Source organism: Ovis canadensis, chromosome 19, assembly GCF_042477335.2.
Source record: "Ovis canadensis isolate MfBH-ARS-UI-01 breed Bighorn chromosome 19, ARS-UI_OviCan_v2, whole genome shotgun sequence".
Classification (NCBI taxonomy): Eukaryota; Metazoa; Chordata; class Mammalia; order Artiodactyla; family Bovidae; genus Ovis; species Ovis canadensis.
In genome coordinates, this window is record NC_091263.1 from 58109916 (window position 1) to 58123951 (window position 14036).

General features: G+C 36.7%; 1 protein-coding gene across 50 annotated transcripts in view; it reads right to left on the bottom strand.

The window, feature by feature from the left end:
• Positions 1 to 14036, bottom strand: part of SLMAP (sarcolemma associated protein) — a 157103-nt gene that overhangs the window by 63253 nt on the left and 79814 nt on the right. For all 50 annotated transcript variants that reach the window (XM_069560615.1, XM_069560617.1, XM_069560596.1 and 47 more), the window contains exons 4-6: positions 10700 to 10772; positions 3797 to 3833; positions 2132 to 2194 (exon numbers count right to left, since the gene is read on the bottom strand). In XM_069560615.1, coding sequence (XP_069416716.1) covers positions 2132 to 2194; positions 3797 to 3833; positions 10700 to 10772 — 173 coding nt within the window. The remainder of the gene's footprint in view (positions 1 to 2131; positions 2195 to 3796; positions 3834 to 10699; positions 10773 to 14036) is intronic.

The window sequence follows — 14036 nt, forward strand, 5'->3', positions numbered from 1 at the left end:
CTTGTAGACACTGAGGGAAGGAGAGGGTGGGGTGAATTGAGAGAGCAGCACTGAAATATATACATTATCATGTAAAAACAGAGAGCTAGTGGGAAGCTGCTAAGGCCCAGTCTGGTGCTCTGTGACAACCGATAGGACAGGAATTAAGTGGGTGGGTGGGTGGCTGGGGTCGGGAGGGAAGCTCAAGAGAGGAGTGTTATATATACATATGGCTGATTCAAGTTGTTGTACAGCAGAAACCAACACAATACTGTAAAGCAATTATCCTCCAAATAAAAATAAAATAACAAAAGAGGTAAGAAAGTGAAAAAAAAAATGTCTTCTACCTCAAAAAAATAAGAGAGAGCTAGGTCAATTAATGTGACTTCTTACTGAATGGTAAACAACTACCAACATTTATAGCATATGTTCTACATGTCAGACATTGTTCTAAGTGCTTTACATGTTTGTTTGTTTGTTTGTTTTCCTTTTGGCCACACCACTTGGCTTAGAGGATCTTAGTTCCCCGACTAGGGATCAAACTTGGGCCCTTAGCAGTGAAAGCACTGAGTTCTAACCACTGGACTCCCAGGGAATTCCCTGTTTTAATTCATTTATTCTTTACAATTTTGTGATGTAAGTGCTACTATACATATATCATAGATGAGGAAAGTGAGGCACACAAGAGTTAAACAACTTTCCCAACAGGTCCAAAGTTAAAGCCACGGATCAAATCCAGGGAATTCTGGACAGAGTCTATGTTCTCTAACCTGAAAGTGTGTGAAACCGCTTTTCAATTCACCACTACATTATGCTCCAAGGGAAGACAAGATCTGATTAATACACTGACAGTTTTCACATATGTGTACATTTTTAACTGCAGTAGGACTGCTCTTAGTGATTGATCTATAAAATAATGGAGGGATCCAGGGTCACTGGTTTGGTCTTATCATTTTAAACAAAAGGCAACTGAAGATATACATATGTAAAATGAATCACCCAAGGTCACAGAACTAATTTAGTCTACATCAAGATACAAACCTCAATCTCTAAACTCCTGATCCGGAGTTTTCCTTAATCATGCTCCCTATGATATGCTCTTCAGATATTAAGGGCATATATAGATATGCTCTATAGACATACATCTATATATATACATGGTTCTATAGATATAGAACCATAATCCAGTTGAAATCTACCAAAATCAGAAAGAAAGAAAAAAAGGAAATAATAATCACTTATATTTTTTCTCGAGATTTCTCTAAGTATTAACTTCTTCAGCAGCCCATTCTACAGTAAGTATCTGTCCCGTCAAGAAATCTTTCTACAGCCTGAGCAGCATACAACAGTATTTACGGGCAGAGACTCTGAGGTCTGACTTGTCTTTGTTCAAGTCCCAGCTCACTAACATACTAGGTATGTGATATTGTGCAAATTATTTAAACTTCCTGTCCCTCAGTAAGTCCATCTATAAAAATGGGCATAAAATATGTATTTTATAGGATTTTTGTAAAGATTAAGTGAATTAATATAGGTAAAGTGCTTGACTAGAGTGTGGCATATAGTAAGCGCTATATATTTGCTATTAATGGTTAATATTTTGTGCGCTGAGTTGCTCAGTCAGGTCCAACTCTTTGCAACCCCATGGACTGCAGCCCGTCAGGCTCCTCTGTCCATGGGGATTCTCCAGACAAGAATACTAGAGTGGGTTGCCATGCCCTCCTCCAGGGGATCTTTTCAACCCAGCGATCAAACCCAAGTCTCTTGCACTGCAGGCGGATTCTTTACTATCTTAGCCACCAGGGAAACCCAGTTAACATATTAATGGTTCATATTATTTGCTATTATAGCTATAAATAGCATCCAAAATCTCTCCAGGTTTAATTTTATTTAAAACTCACCTTTGGATAAAGAAACACTGTGGAACTTCTCCATATTTGATGGAAAAAAAACTTCTCTTGTACAGAACCTTATCTTCGCCAGACTTAACAATTCTGACTTTTTAAATCCTATTTTTTTAATAAAAACTATTTTTAATTGCTTATTTTACTTTGAAAAGGTATTTCCTTTGTATTTGTATGTAGCCAATATTTCTATAGCCCATGTTTAAGCTCTGCTTTTAAAGACAAAGAAATCTCAAGATTTACTTTACCTGAAGATACTGAGAAAGCTGGAATAGTTCCTGAGAGTACATACTTGGAGTGTTAGCAGCAACCTAGAAACAAAAGGACATACCATCAAAAGTCACACAAAATATTTGCAGAAGATACTAAAGCCAAACCAAGTCCTTGAAATGCCTATTTAGTGAAACATGCAAAATAAGTTATTATTTTTCAAATTGATTTCCTTTAGTTTTCAAAATATTTCTGCTCCGTGTCTAAAACCTAGAGATGGTATTGTATTATAGTGATCAGTTTGAGATTTACAACCAGGATGGTACGACAAGTGCTATCAAGGAAAACAATCTTTGATAAACCAAATCACAAACTTACAGCACAAAGGCAATATAGCTTTTTCTTTACCCAGAAATAATACTTATTAAATCAACAGATCTACATTTTTTCCTTTAAGATACACTGTTAAATAGTTCTTTAATATGTTAACAAGTCACAATTCATTTAGAAGAAGCCATCTTCAAAATGATATTTGTACGTGGGGGGTGTGGGGGAGAAAGCAGGACAAGAAATACAATACTTCGTCCAATGGCCAGAAGCAATGAAAAATGGTTTATCTTTTTTTTTTTCCTTTTAATGATACATAGGTTTTAAGAAGAAAAAGATGAGAAATAATGGTGTTCAAACATTACAAGTCACAGCAGAAATGCTTAGAATGCAAGAGTATGGGAAGAAATAACCTCTATAAAGGCTTTCTCCTGGGTGTGAAATACAGAACCACAGCATTATTAAAAAAAAGAAAAAGGCACTAACAGGTTGCTGTAACATTTTCAATACTATCCTAGCCTTGTATATTAACTTACTAGTAATGTCAACATCATTCTTTATTAAGCTCAGAAAGTCTATTTTTTAAATTAATATTCTAACTAGAAGACAAGAAGTGATATTATTATTTTTTTAAAGTTAGTCCTGAATAAGCAGGGCCACTATTTACTTCTAAAATGATTCTTGGTATTGCTGAAGTTGATGATTAACCATGCTTACTTCTAAAAAAGGAATCTAACAGATAACTTCAGTTTCAGGTAGGCTTTCATTCTTTATCCAAATGGAAAGAAAAAAAAAAAGGAAAATATTTCTCCCAATAGCTCCACTTTAATGACAAAAGATACAAATGACTTTTTTTTTTTTGCTATTTAGCAAGAATATCTACAGTTTAATACACTGTTAAATAAAAGAAAAAATTTTTTCTAATTATTAATTAATGCAAAGTTTCTGTCCAAATCAAATAAATTGATCTTCAGGGACAATAAAAGAACAATTTATGTAAGCCTGTACTTCTGTTTTATTTCCACGTGTAAGTATATTTTGAGTAAATTATCTAAACACAAAGCTTTAACTAATATTTCTAGGCAGAAACATATTGCATAATAAAAAGTAGTAACTAACATTTTTTCCCTACGGCTAACTCTAGTTTAGTCAGCCACTAATTGAGATAACAAAGGCTTTTTCCCTAAGAAACATCCACTGTACTTTCTCTAGTTACTGAAGATCAGACTAGATAACTATACAGCCAAATACACTCTTACATTTTGTCACAAAAGAGAATTAAGTTTCTAGGTAAAGCATATTTAAAACAAACAAAAACATTTTCAAAAGCAATATAGCTGAATCAGTTTGGAAAAAAATAATCATTAGCAACTTACTTTGTCAACAGGACTTGGTAATGGAGCATGGATGACACTGAAAAGTAAAATTTAGAATTTTTATCTAACTTTCTGACAACAGAGGAAAAGAGTATGACGGTACGAGCATATTTTAAACCCCAAAGTTGTTACACTTTCTTTCATTTTATTAAAAGAATGTGAATTATTTCTAATCCTTCATAAATATACAGAAATTTTTGGAAAATAAGGTAATAAATATACAAACCTACCTTTTACACATTAATATATTTCTAAACACAAATTCAAAATCCAAAATACATTAAATGCCCTTGCTGGATCTACTATTAATGAGGTATATGGTGAATTCCTTGGTTATAAGAACTAAACAGAAAAGAAGCACTCCTTAAACTATCCATTTAAAATTTTGTAACATGTAAATTAAGTTCTTTTAAAAGTAAGTAGTCCTACACAGAAAGTCTTAAAAAGCAAGGCTTTACAGTAAAGAAGGTTAGAATCTGGAAATATGTTCTAGTGGAGTACAACTTTAGCAATCAAAACATAAGTACTATTCTTCTCTACCCAGCTACCTCACACACTTACAAGTTTATATGTAGTTATGAGGCTAAACTCAGTGTATCACTTTGAAATTAAACATTAACACACTATCACTTGGTACTAATCACCCTTTTTGGCCTTGTAAAGTATAAAAGAGGCAGTGTAGTGGAGAAGTTAGGCATGGGGCTCAAAAGCCATACTGACTGGGTTCAAATTTTGGCTCTACTTAACCAGGTGTACAATCTTGAGCAAGTTATCTAACCACTATAGGTCTCAGCTTCCTCATCCATAAAATGGAGATTATCATAAAACTAACCACGTAAGATTACTGTTGAGTGTTTTAATGTGCTGCTGCTGCTAAGTCGCATCAGTTGTGTCCGACTCTGTGCGACCCCATAGATAGCAGCCCACCAGACTCCCCCGTTTAATGTGCCAATATAAATAAAAAGCTTAAAACAGGTACCTTGTTTTAACACCTTATAATAAGACATAGTAGCACTTGATCACTACTACCACTCACATGAGAAAAGAGCAGCTACGGAAGCCAGGGTTCCTGCTTAAAATGCCCTGTAAGATACTGTAACGTGGGTGTGTGTCGGGGTGGGGGGCGAGGGGGTGAGGGGGATGGGAGCAGACAGAGCACAAATCAAGGCTGCCACTCATGCCCCCTACCAGCTGTTCCTCACTCCATATCCAAGAGGCCAATCAAGTCATACTCAGCTTGACGGTTGATTAGGTAAAGTTTTTAGATTCAGCTGGTTCATCAGGTAAGTTCCTGATGAACTGATCTTGCAGGACTTAAAAATAGGAATGGCAATTCTGATTTCACTCTAGTAACTACAAACCTCTAAGAAAAATCTCAATTCAATTAGTCACAGGACACTAAGATGCTGAATAAAATGGAATATTAAGTATTATCACCCACCTCCCTTCTGAGCCCCCATAGTATGCTGTACAGACTCCCACCAAGACCATATTAATCCCCTGCTCTGCTTCTCTGATTTTACATCTGTGTTCTCAGGCACTCTGAACAATTCACCTCTGCACCTCTAGAAACCATATGTGGTGCCTACTGAAGGTTTAAAAAGGTATATACAATTTTAGTTTTTCTTCTCTGCCCCATAAAAATGGAACAGATGTTTTAAATTTTAGTTTCTTGATTTTATACAATAAATATTGACTATAGAATAAGAAAAATGTAAAGTAAAGCATGAGGAAATAAATAAAAATTACCCAATACCAAAGAAAAACAACACCCAGTTGTGGACGTGACTGATGATAGGAGCAAGGTCCGATGCTGTAAAGAGCAATGTGCATAGGAACCTGGAATGTTAGGTCCATGAAACAAGGCAAATTGGAAGTGGTCAAACAGGAGATGGCAAGAGTCAATGTCGACATTCTCGGAATTAGCAAACTAAAATGGACTAGAATGGGTGAATTTAACTCAGATGACCATTATATCTACTACTGTGGGCAAGAATCCCTTAGAAGAAATGGAGTAGCCATCATAGTCAACGAAAGAGTCCAAAATGCAGTACTTGGATGCAATCTCAAAAACAACTCAAAAACGATCTCTGTTTGTTTCCAAAGCAAATCATTCAATATCACGGTAATCCAAGTCTATGCCCCAACCAGAAACGCTGAAGAAGCTGAAGTTGAACGGTTCTACGGAGATCTACAAGACCTTTTAGAACTAATACCCGAAAAAGATGTCCTTTTCATTATAGGGGACTGGAACGCAAAAGTAGGAAGTTAAGAAAACCGTGGAGTAACAGGCAAATTTGGCCTTGGAGTACAGAATGAAGCAGGGCAAAGGCTGATAGAGTTCTGCCAAGAGAATGCACTGCTCATAGCAAACACGCTCTTCAAACAACACAAGAGAAGACTCTACACATGGACATCACCAGATGGCCAACACCGAAATCAGACTGATTATATTCTTTGCAGCCAAAGATGGAGAAACTCCATACAGTCAGCAAAAATAAGACCAGGAATGGACTGTGGCTCAGATCATGAACTCCATATTGCCAAATTCAGATTTATATTGAAGGAAGTAGGGAAAACCACTAGAGCATTCAGGTATGACCTAAATCAAATCCTTTACGATTATACAGTGGATGTGAGAAATAGATTTTAAGGGTGTAGATCTGATAGAGTGCTTGATGAACTATGGACAGAGGTTTGCGACACTGTACAGGAGACAGGGATCAAGACCATCCCCAAGAAAAAAAATGGCCGAATGAGAAGGCCTTACAAATAGCTGTGAAAAGAAGAAAGTGAAAAGCAAGGAAAAAGGAAAGATATACCCATTTGAATGCCGAGTTCCAAAGAATTACAAGGAGAGATAAGGAAGCCTTCCCCAGTGATCAGTGCAAAGTAGAGGAAAACAACAGAATGGGAAAGACTAGGGATCTCTTCAAGAAAATTAGAGATACCAAGGGAACATTTCATGCAAAGATGGGCTCGATAAAGGACAGAAATGGTCTGGACCTAACAGAAGCAGAAGATATTAAGAAGAGGTGGCAAGAATACACAGAAGAACTATACAAAAGAGACCTTCGTGACCCAGATAATCTTGATGGTGTGATCACTCACCTAGAGCCAGACATCCTGGAATGTGATGTCAAGTGGGCCTTAGAAAACATCACTATGAACAAAGCTAGTGGAGGTGATGGAATCCCAGTTGAGCTATTTCAAATCCTAAAACATGATGCTATGAAAGTGCTGCACTCAATATGCCAGCAAATTTGGAAAACTCAGCAGTGGCCACAGGACTGGAAAAGGTCAGTTTTCATTCCAATCCCAAAGAAAGGCAAAGAATGCTCAAACTACCTCACAACTGCACTCATCTCACATGCTAGTAATGTAATGCTCAAAATTCTCCAAGCCAGGCTTCAGCAATATGTGAACTGTGAACTTCCAGATGTTCAAGCTGACTTTAGCAAAGGCAGAGGAACCAGAGATCAAATTGCCAACATCTGCTGGATCATGGAAAAAGCAAGAGAATTCCAGAAAAACATGTACTTTTGCTTTATTGACTATGCCAAAGCCTTTGACTGTGTGGATCACAATAAACTGTGGAAAATCCTGAAAGACATGGGAATACCAGACCACCTGACCTGCCTCTTGAGAAACCTATATGCAGGTCAGGAAGCAACAGTTAGAACTGGACACGGAACAACAGCCTGGTCCCAAATAGGAAAAGGAGTACGTCAAGGCTGTATATTATCACCCTGCTTATTTAACTTATAAGCAGAGTACATCATGAGAAACAGTGGGCTGGATGAAGCACAAGCTGGAATCAAGATTGCTGGGAGAAATATCAATAACCTCAGATATGCAGATGACACCACTCTTATGGCAGAAAGTGAAAAGGAACTAAAAAGCCTCTTGATGAAAGTAAAAGAGGAGAGTGAAAAAGTTGCCTTAAAGCTCAACATTCAGAAAATGAAGATCATGGCAGCCAGTCCCATCATTTCATGGCAAATAGATGGGGAAACAGTGGAAAGAGTGGCTGACTTTATTTTTGGGGGATCCAAAATCACTGCAGATGGTGACTGCAGCCATGAAATTAAAAGATGCTTATGACCAACCTAGATAAAAGCTATGACCAACCTAGACAGCATATTCAAGAGCAGAGACATTACTTTGCCAACAAAGGTCCATCTAGTCAAGGCTATGGTTTTTCCAGTAGTCATATATGGATGTGAGACTTGGACTATAAAGAAAGCTGAGCACTGAAGAATTGATGCTTTTCAACTGTGGTGTTGGAGAAGACTCTTGAGAGTCTCTTGGAGTGCAAGGGGATCCAACCAGTCCATCCTAAAGGAGATCAGTCCTGAGTGTTCATTGGAAAGAGTGATGTTGAAGCTGAAACTCTAATACTTTGGCCACCTGATGCGAAGAGCTGACTCATTGGTAAAGTCCCTGATGCTGGGAAAGATTCAGGGCAGGAGGAGAAGGGGATGACAGAGGATGAGATGGTTGGATGGTATCACTGACTTAATTGACATGAGTGTGGGTAGGCTCCAGGAGTTGGTGATGGACAGGGAGGCCTGGCGTGTTGCAGTTCATGGGGTTGCAAGGAGTCGGAAATGACTGAGCCACTGAACTGAACTGAACCCAACGCCAGCACCCGGATATAGCTATTTTGGATACGTATCCTTTTCTCTGTAGATATGCACATACAATATATATGGACTTAATAAAGTCCAAATAGATGCAAATGTTATTAATGGAAGTTTTTTTTTTAAATACAGTTTTCTTAGTGACCCAAGAACAGTAATTTCTGTTCTCATGAAAATCTCTGTAATAAACATAAGTCTAAAAATCTAGCAAAACATTCCATAAGATATATTTTGTACTTGACAAAAACTATTGTGGACTTAGGTGTATTTCCCTTTGAATTATGCAAACAGTTGATATGTAACAAGGAATGTAGAAGAGAAAAACTATTATTTAGTGTCAAGGTGGTGGGATTATAGGCAATTTCTCTGATTTTTATTATTGGAAAATTATCTGTGAAATATAATAAAAATCAAGAAAGAAAAAAGAATCAGCTTTTTGAAAATAGTATACCCACTGAAAAACCTGAAAAAAATATATGATATCTACATAATGTATCTTAAACTCCAAACAATCTGGCATACTTAAAAGCATCTTGATTGCTAAAAAAATACTAGATTACAATAACAGAAACACTATTCATCGTGTGTTCATTCTGAACCAGGTATTACACCAAATGCTTTAAGGGTACAATCTTGCTCAATCCTCCTCAGAAAATTTCTGTTCAATAGGTGCCGATAACTTCATTTTTCAAATGAGAAAAGGGAGGCCTGATCAAGTCACAGAATAGGTGGAGTTGGGCTTTGAACCAGACTATTTATTTTTAAAGACCATTCTGACCTTCCTGCAACTCCAGAGAATTGTTCAAAAATTCACCTTCTTGAGAAAGTCAGCTAGATTATGTACAATGAAACTGGCAGTAAAATATTAAATGATGCTAACATTTAACTACATAAGAAAACCCAAACAAAGAGAAAGCAACAGGAACAAAGATGAAAAGCAGTGGGGAAACAAAAGGGACAGAAACACAATTTACTAGTACAGACTTAGAAAAAATTCACATGCCCTACTGGATAGAACCTGAGAACAGAGATGACCCTTTAAGAAGCTGCTCAAAGCTTCTGAATCCACGAAAGAAAAATCTCGTTAAATACAAACATCAAGGTCTTTAAGAAGCCATTCATTATTAGTCAATTAACAGTTACTCTTATTTTTAAAACTTTAACTCTTGACTAAGTCATATTAAAAACTAAGTCACATTAATGTTCCCAAAGTTAATTATATTTTAATAATTAAACTATAATTTAGAATAGGAAACAGATTAATGTTTTAAATTTAAAATGTTTTAAAATTTGTTTTCTTCAGATATCCTAAAAGGTTAAAAACAAAAAAATAGTAGTCTCTAACTGAAGCATAATATACAAGAATCCTAACGAAAGCACTATCACAGTAACAGGAGGACTTCTCTTTGCTACCTTCCTTCTTCTCTCTCTCCTAACTCAGCACTCTACTGTACCTTCTCATCACTGTTGCTCTCAACCTCCCACCCCTAGATATTCATTTCTGCTTTTGTAGGACAGAAGATACTTTGTTGGGGATAGAAATAAGCCTGTAGCATATTCAAAATTTTCCCCTCAAAATTAAAAAATGCTTAAGTCTAAAGACTATTTAAGTCCCTCTAACACTTAATAATAATCTGTGAAAAGTACAAGATCAAAATGTATATATGTTTATCTTTTAACGTCTGTATTTTATGAGCAAAATTCCCCTCTCAAGTTTGTCTTCCTCTAAGTGACCTTTCCACTGCTTCATTTAAAAAAAGGAAAAGAAAAAAAAATAAACTACAAAATTGGAAAATCCCTCCAAAAACTCCCACCAATATAGACTACTGTGTCAACATCCCCAAAGTCCTGTAAGATTATGATACTGGCATTAACTTCACAGGCAACCATACTTTAAGAAGTCATATGACATGCAGATTAAAAGGAATACAATTATTATTCATTAATAACTGGTATACTCCAAATAGTCTAAAAAACTAATTTTTCATCAAAATATACATTGCAAAGTTAATTTTGGAAACAAAATAACTGTGCTTTCTTATATATTATTTACTAGAATTATAACTAATGTGATTGAATTATATTAAACATAAGTATATTATATTCCAAAAGCACTACATCAATTTCCTAACATTATTAGAATAATTCTGAGGTGAACATTATTAGAATAATTCTGAGGTGTTAACTGTAAAATATCATCTGGAATATTATTAACCAATGTAATTAATACAGAAACTTCATAGCATGAAATTATACTCACTCTGAGCGGAGACGGGCTTCCATACCATCGGGTAGAAAAAGTTTTATTGTGGAAACAATACACCCATGGGTAACTGGTTAAAACAAACAAATAACATGGATAAAATAATCAGTTAAACATAACCCTCTGTACCTCTCATATTTAAACATGTATTTTATTCTTAAATATAATAACTTTTGGGAAAGAAAATAATTTTGTTGGTTTAACAGCAATATTCATTCCCTTGGAGAAACTCTTTCCTATCCATATTGAATCACAACAAAAACCTCCAATGCAATAGCAATAATCAATAAAGTCATTTGAGTATATGGAAATATATAAATGAGTGTGTGTGTGGGGGTTGTACTTTCTCCCCTATATGCCAGTATCAAAACCTAAGTACAACTATTCCCCTAGTTTAAATTTTAGCCAGTCTTTACTCCTAAATCTCCTGTGCCCAACCTATAACTCCTATCCATACCTCACAACTCTAAAAATCTGTATAATAACAGCTTGGACTTCTACAACTCTCTGATATTTAGTATCAGAGCTGTTAGTGAGAACTCCAGTCTGAAGTTACCAGCTTAGTATTTAAAATTATGGTTTTGTTTTCTTGGTGGTTGTTCTTCTTCCACCTCCAAACATCTTTATGTAACATTACACCAGTCACTCAGTAGACGGTTGCTTTGCTTCTTCCTTCCTCCTTCTGAAGATTTCAAGAGATAAAACCTCTTAAAAGCAGTACTTGTACAGAATCTCTTTATTTTACAGAAAAAATTATTTCCATAGTTTAAAAGTTGATTTAAAAACAAATTCTCTATTCAGATACTATGTTCTTCAGGGTTCAAAGAGTTTTTTTTTAATTTAGTTTAATAAACTCTAATTAAATGATAATGGAAGGATTTAAAAAAAAAAGCTAATGGAGGGACTTCCCTAGTAGTCCAGTGGCTAAGACTCTGTGTTCTTAATGTAGGGGGGCTTGGATTTGATACCTGGTCAGGGAACTAGATCCCACATGCTGCAACTAAGATCCCACACAGCCAAATAAATATTTAAAAATATTAAAAAAAAAAAACTAAAGCTAATGGAGGGCGATGAAGATATACTACATCATGATTAGATTTGATCAACTGATGCAAAGAAATGACTCCTGAGAAAAGACACTAATGCTGGGAAGGTTGAAGGCAGGAGAAGGGGACAACGGAGGATGAGATGGTTGGATGGCATCACCGACTGTATGGACGTGAGTTTGAGCAAGCTCTGGGAGTTGGTGATGGACAAGTAGGCCTGGTGTGCTGCAGTCCATGGGGTCGCAAAAAGTCAGACATGACTGTGACTGAATGCAACTGAATTGATTAGAGGAGTGGTGGACATGTGATTGTATACATTTGTCAAACTCAGTGAACTACATGTGTAAAATTGGTATTGTAAGTAAATTACATCTCAGGAAAACCAACTTTAGAGAGCTAATGCATTATGAGGGCAACCTGTTAAGTGATCAGGTTCATGAATTGTGAAGATGGCATTATTAACACAAAGTAATGTGACTATGCTATTATCTGAAAATGTATAGTAAGCTTCAGAAATTTAGCATGGCTTACTCAATACTAATTTTAATATCTAATTTATTATATGTAAAGTGCTAGCTAGCACAGATTCAAGAATCATCTATGATATGGAGCATCCTTCTAAACTCTCTGCCTAACATATAGTAATCACCGCTGCAAACTACTGACCTTCATTTCAGGCCCACCCTTTTGTTTTGCTATTAGTACCATGTGCGTATGTGTTTCACTTAGTCGTGTCTGACTCTCTGTGACCCCATGGACTGTAGCCCACCAGCCTCCTCTGTCCATGGAATTCTCCAGGCAAGAACACTGGAGTGAATTGCTATTTCCTTCTCCAGGGGATCTTCCTGACCCAGGGACTGAACCCAGGTCTCCAGCACTGCACTGAGCGACTTCATTTTCTTTGTTCACAGTGTCGTACTACCCTGGTGGCTCAGATGGTAAAGCGTCTGTCTACAATGTGAGAAACCTGGGTTCGATCCCTGGGTTGGGAAGATTCCCTGGAGAAGGAAATGGCAACCCACTCCAGTACTCTTGCCTTGAAAATCCCATGGATGGAGGAACTTGGTACAGGCTACTATCCATGGGGTTGCAAAGAGTCGGGCACAACTGAGTGACTTCACTTTCACTTTCTTTTCTTTCTCCAGCATTACAGGCAGATTCTTTACCATCTGAGCTATAGGGAAGTCCCTTCTATTGATACCATAGGTAAGCTGTACAAAACCAAGCTATCTGCGTCTCCAAATTTCTTACTTTTCACAACTCCATGACTTATACACAAGCTGTCCTCTGTCTATGATGTGCTTTATCCCTTTGCCTGCATAACCAAAGGATATTTATCATCCAGGATTAGACTTTTTATCTCCTTCACTCAGTTCAGTTCAGTTCAGTTCAGTTACTCAGTCATGTTTGACTCTTTGTGACCCCATAAACAGCAGCACACCAGGCCTCCCTGTCCATCATCAACTCCCGGAGTCCACCCAAACCCACGTCCATTGACTTGGTGATGCCATCCAAGCATCTCATCCTCTGTCGTCTCCTTCTCCTCCTGCCCTCAATCCTTCCCAGCATCAAGGTCTTTTCAAATGAGTCAGCTCTTCGCATCAGGTGGCCAAAGTATTTGAGTTAGCTATACCCAGAGCCTCCTATTTCTGCTTATAAGACTAAAGACACTGCATTGTGAATATCTACTATTTACACAATCCTCTTTGGGGACGGCAATAAATATTGCTTCTCACTTTTAAAATCTGGTAATTAGCAGAATTATCTGGTACAAAGACAGTATTTAATAAATGCTCAATGAATATTTCCAAAAAATGTATCTCATTCATACTGGGTTGGCCAAAAAGTTCATCCTGGTTTTCTATAATATCGTATAGAAAAACCCAAATGAATTTTTTTGCCAACTCAGTATTTTATAGTTTTCAATACTCAGGAGTAAAGGTATCATTTCTTCAATACTCAGGTATCTCTTTCAATACTCAGGGAAGAAGAGGAGCAGTGCTCATCTCCACTTGCAAAAAGCACCTAATTGCCTCCTTTTCTTGGCAGAAGACAGGGAATGAATGAATTTATCGCAGCTTGGTGACTCCCCCAGAGATTTATTATAAACAGCCTACAACAGAAGAGCACAAAACAAGAAGACCCAGAAATACCGACAATTTACTAATGTATTTAAATTGACAGTAAGTGTGTTTTTTGTTTTTAAAGGGGCAGAGAGTTACCTAAGGATTTCTTTTGCTCAAACATATTCTAATGAAGCCCAGCAACTGAAACAATGTACAAATTTG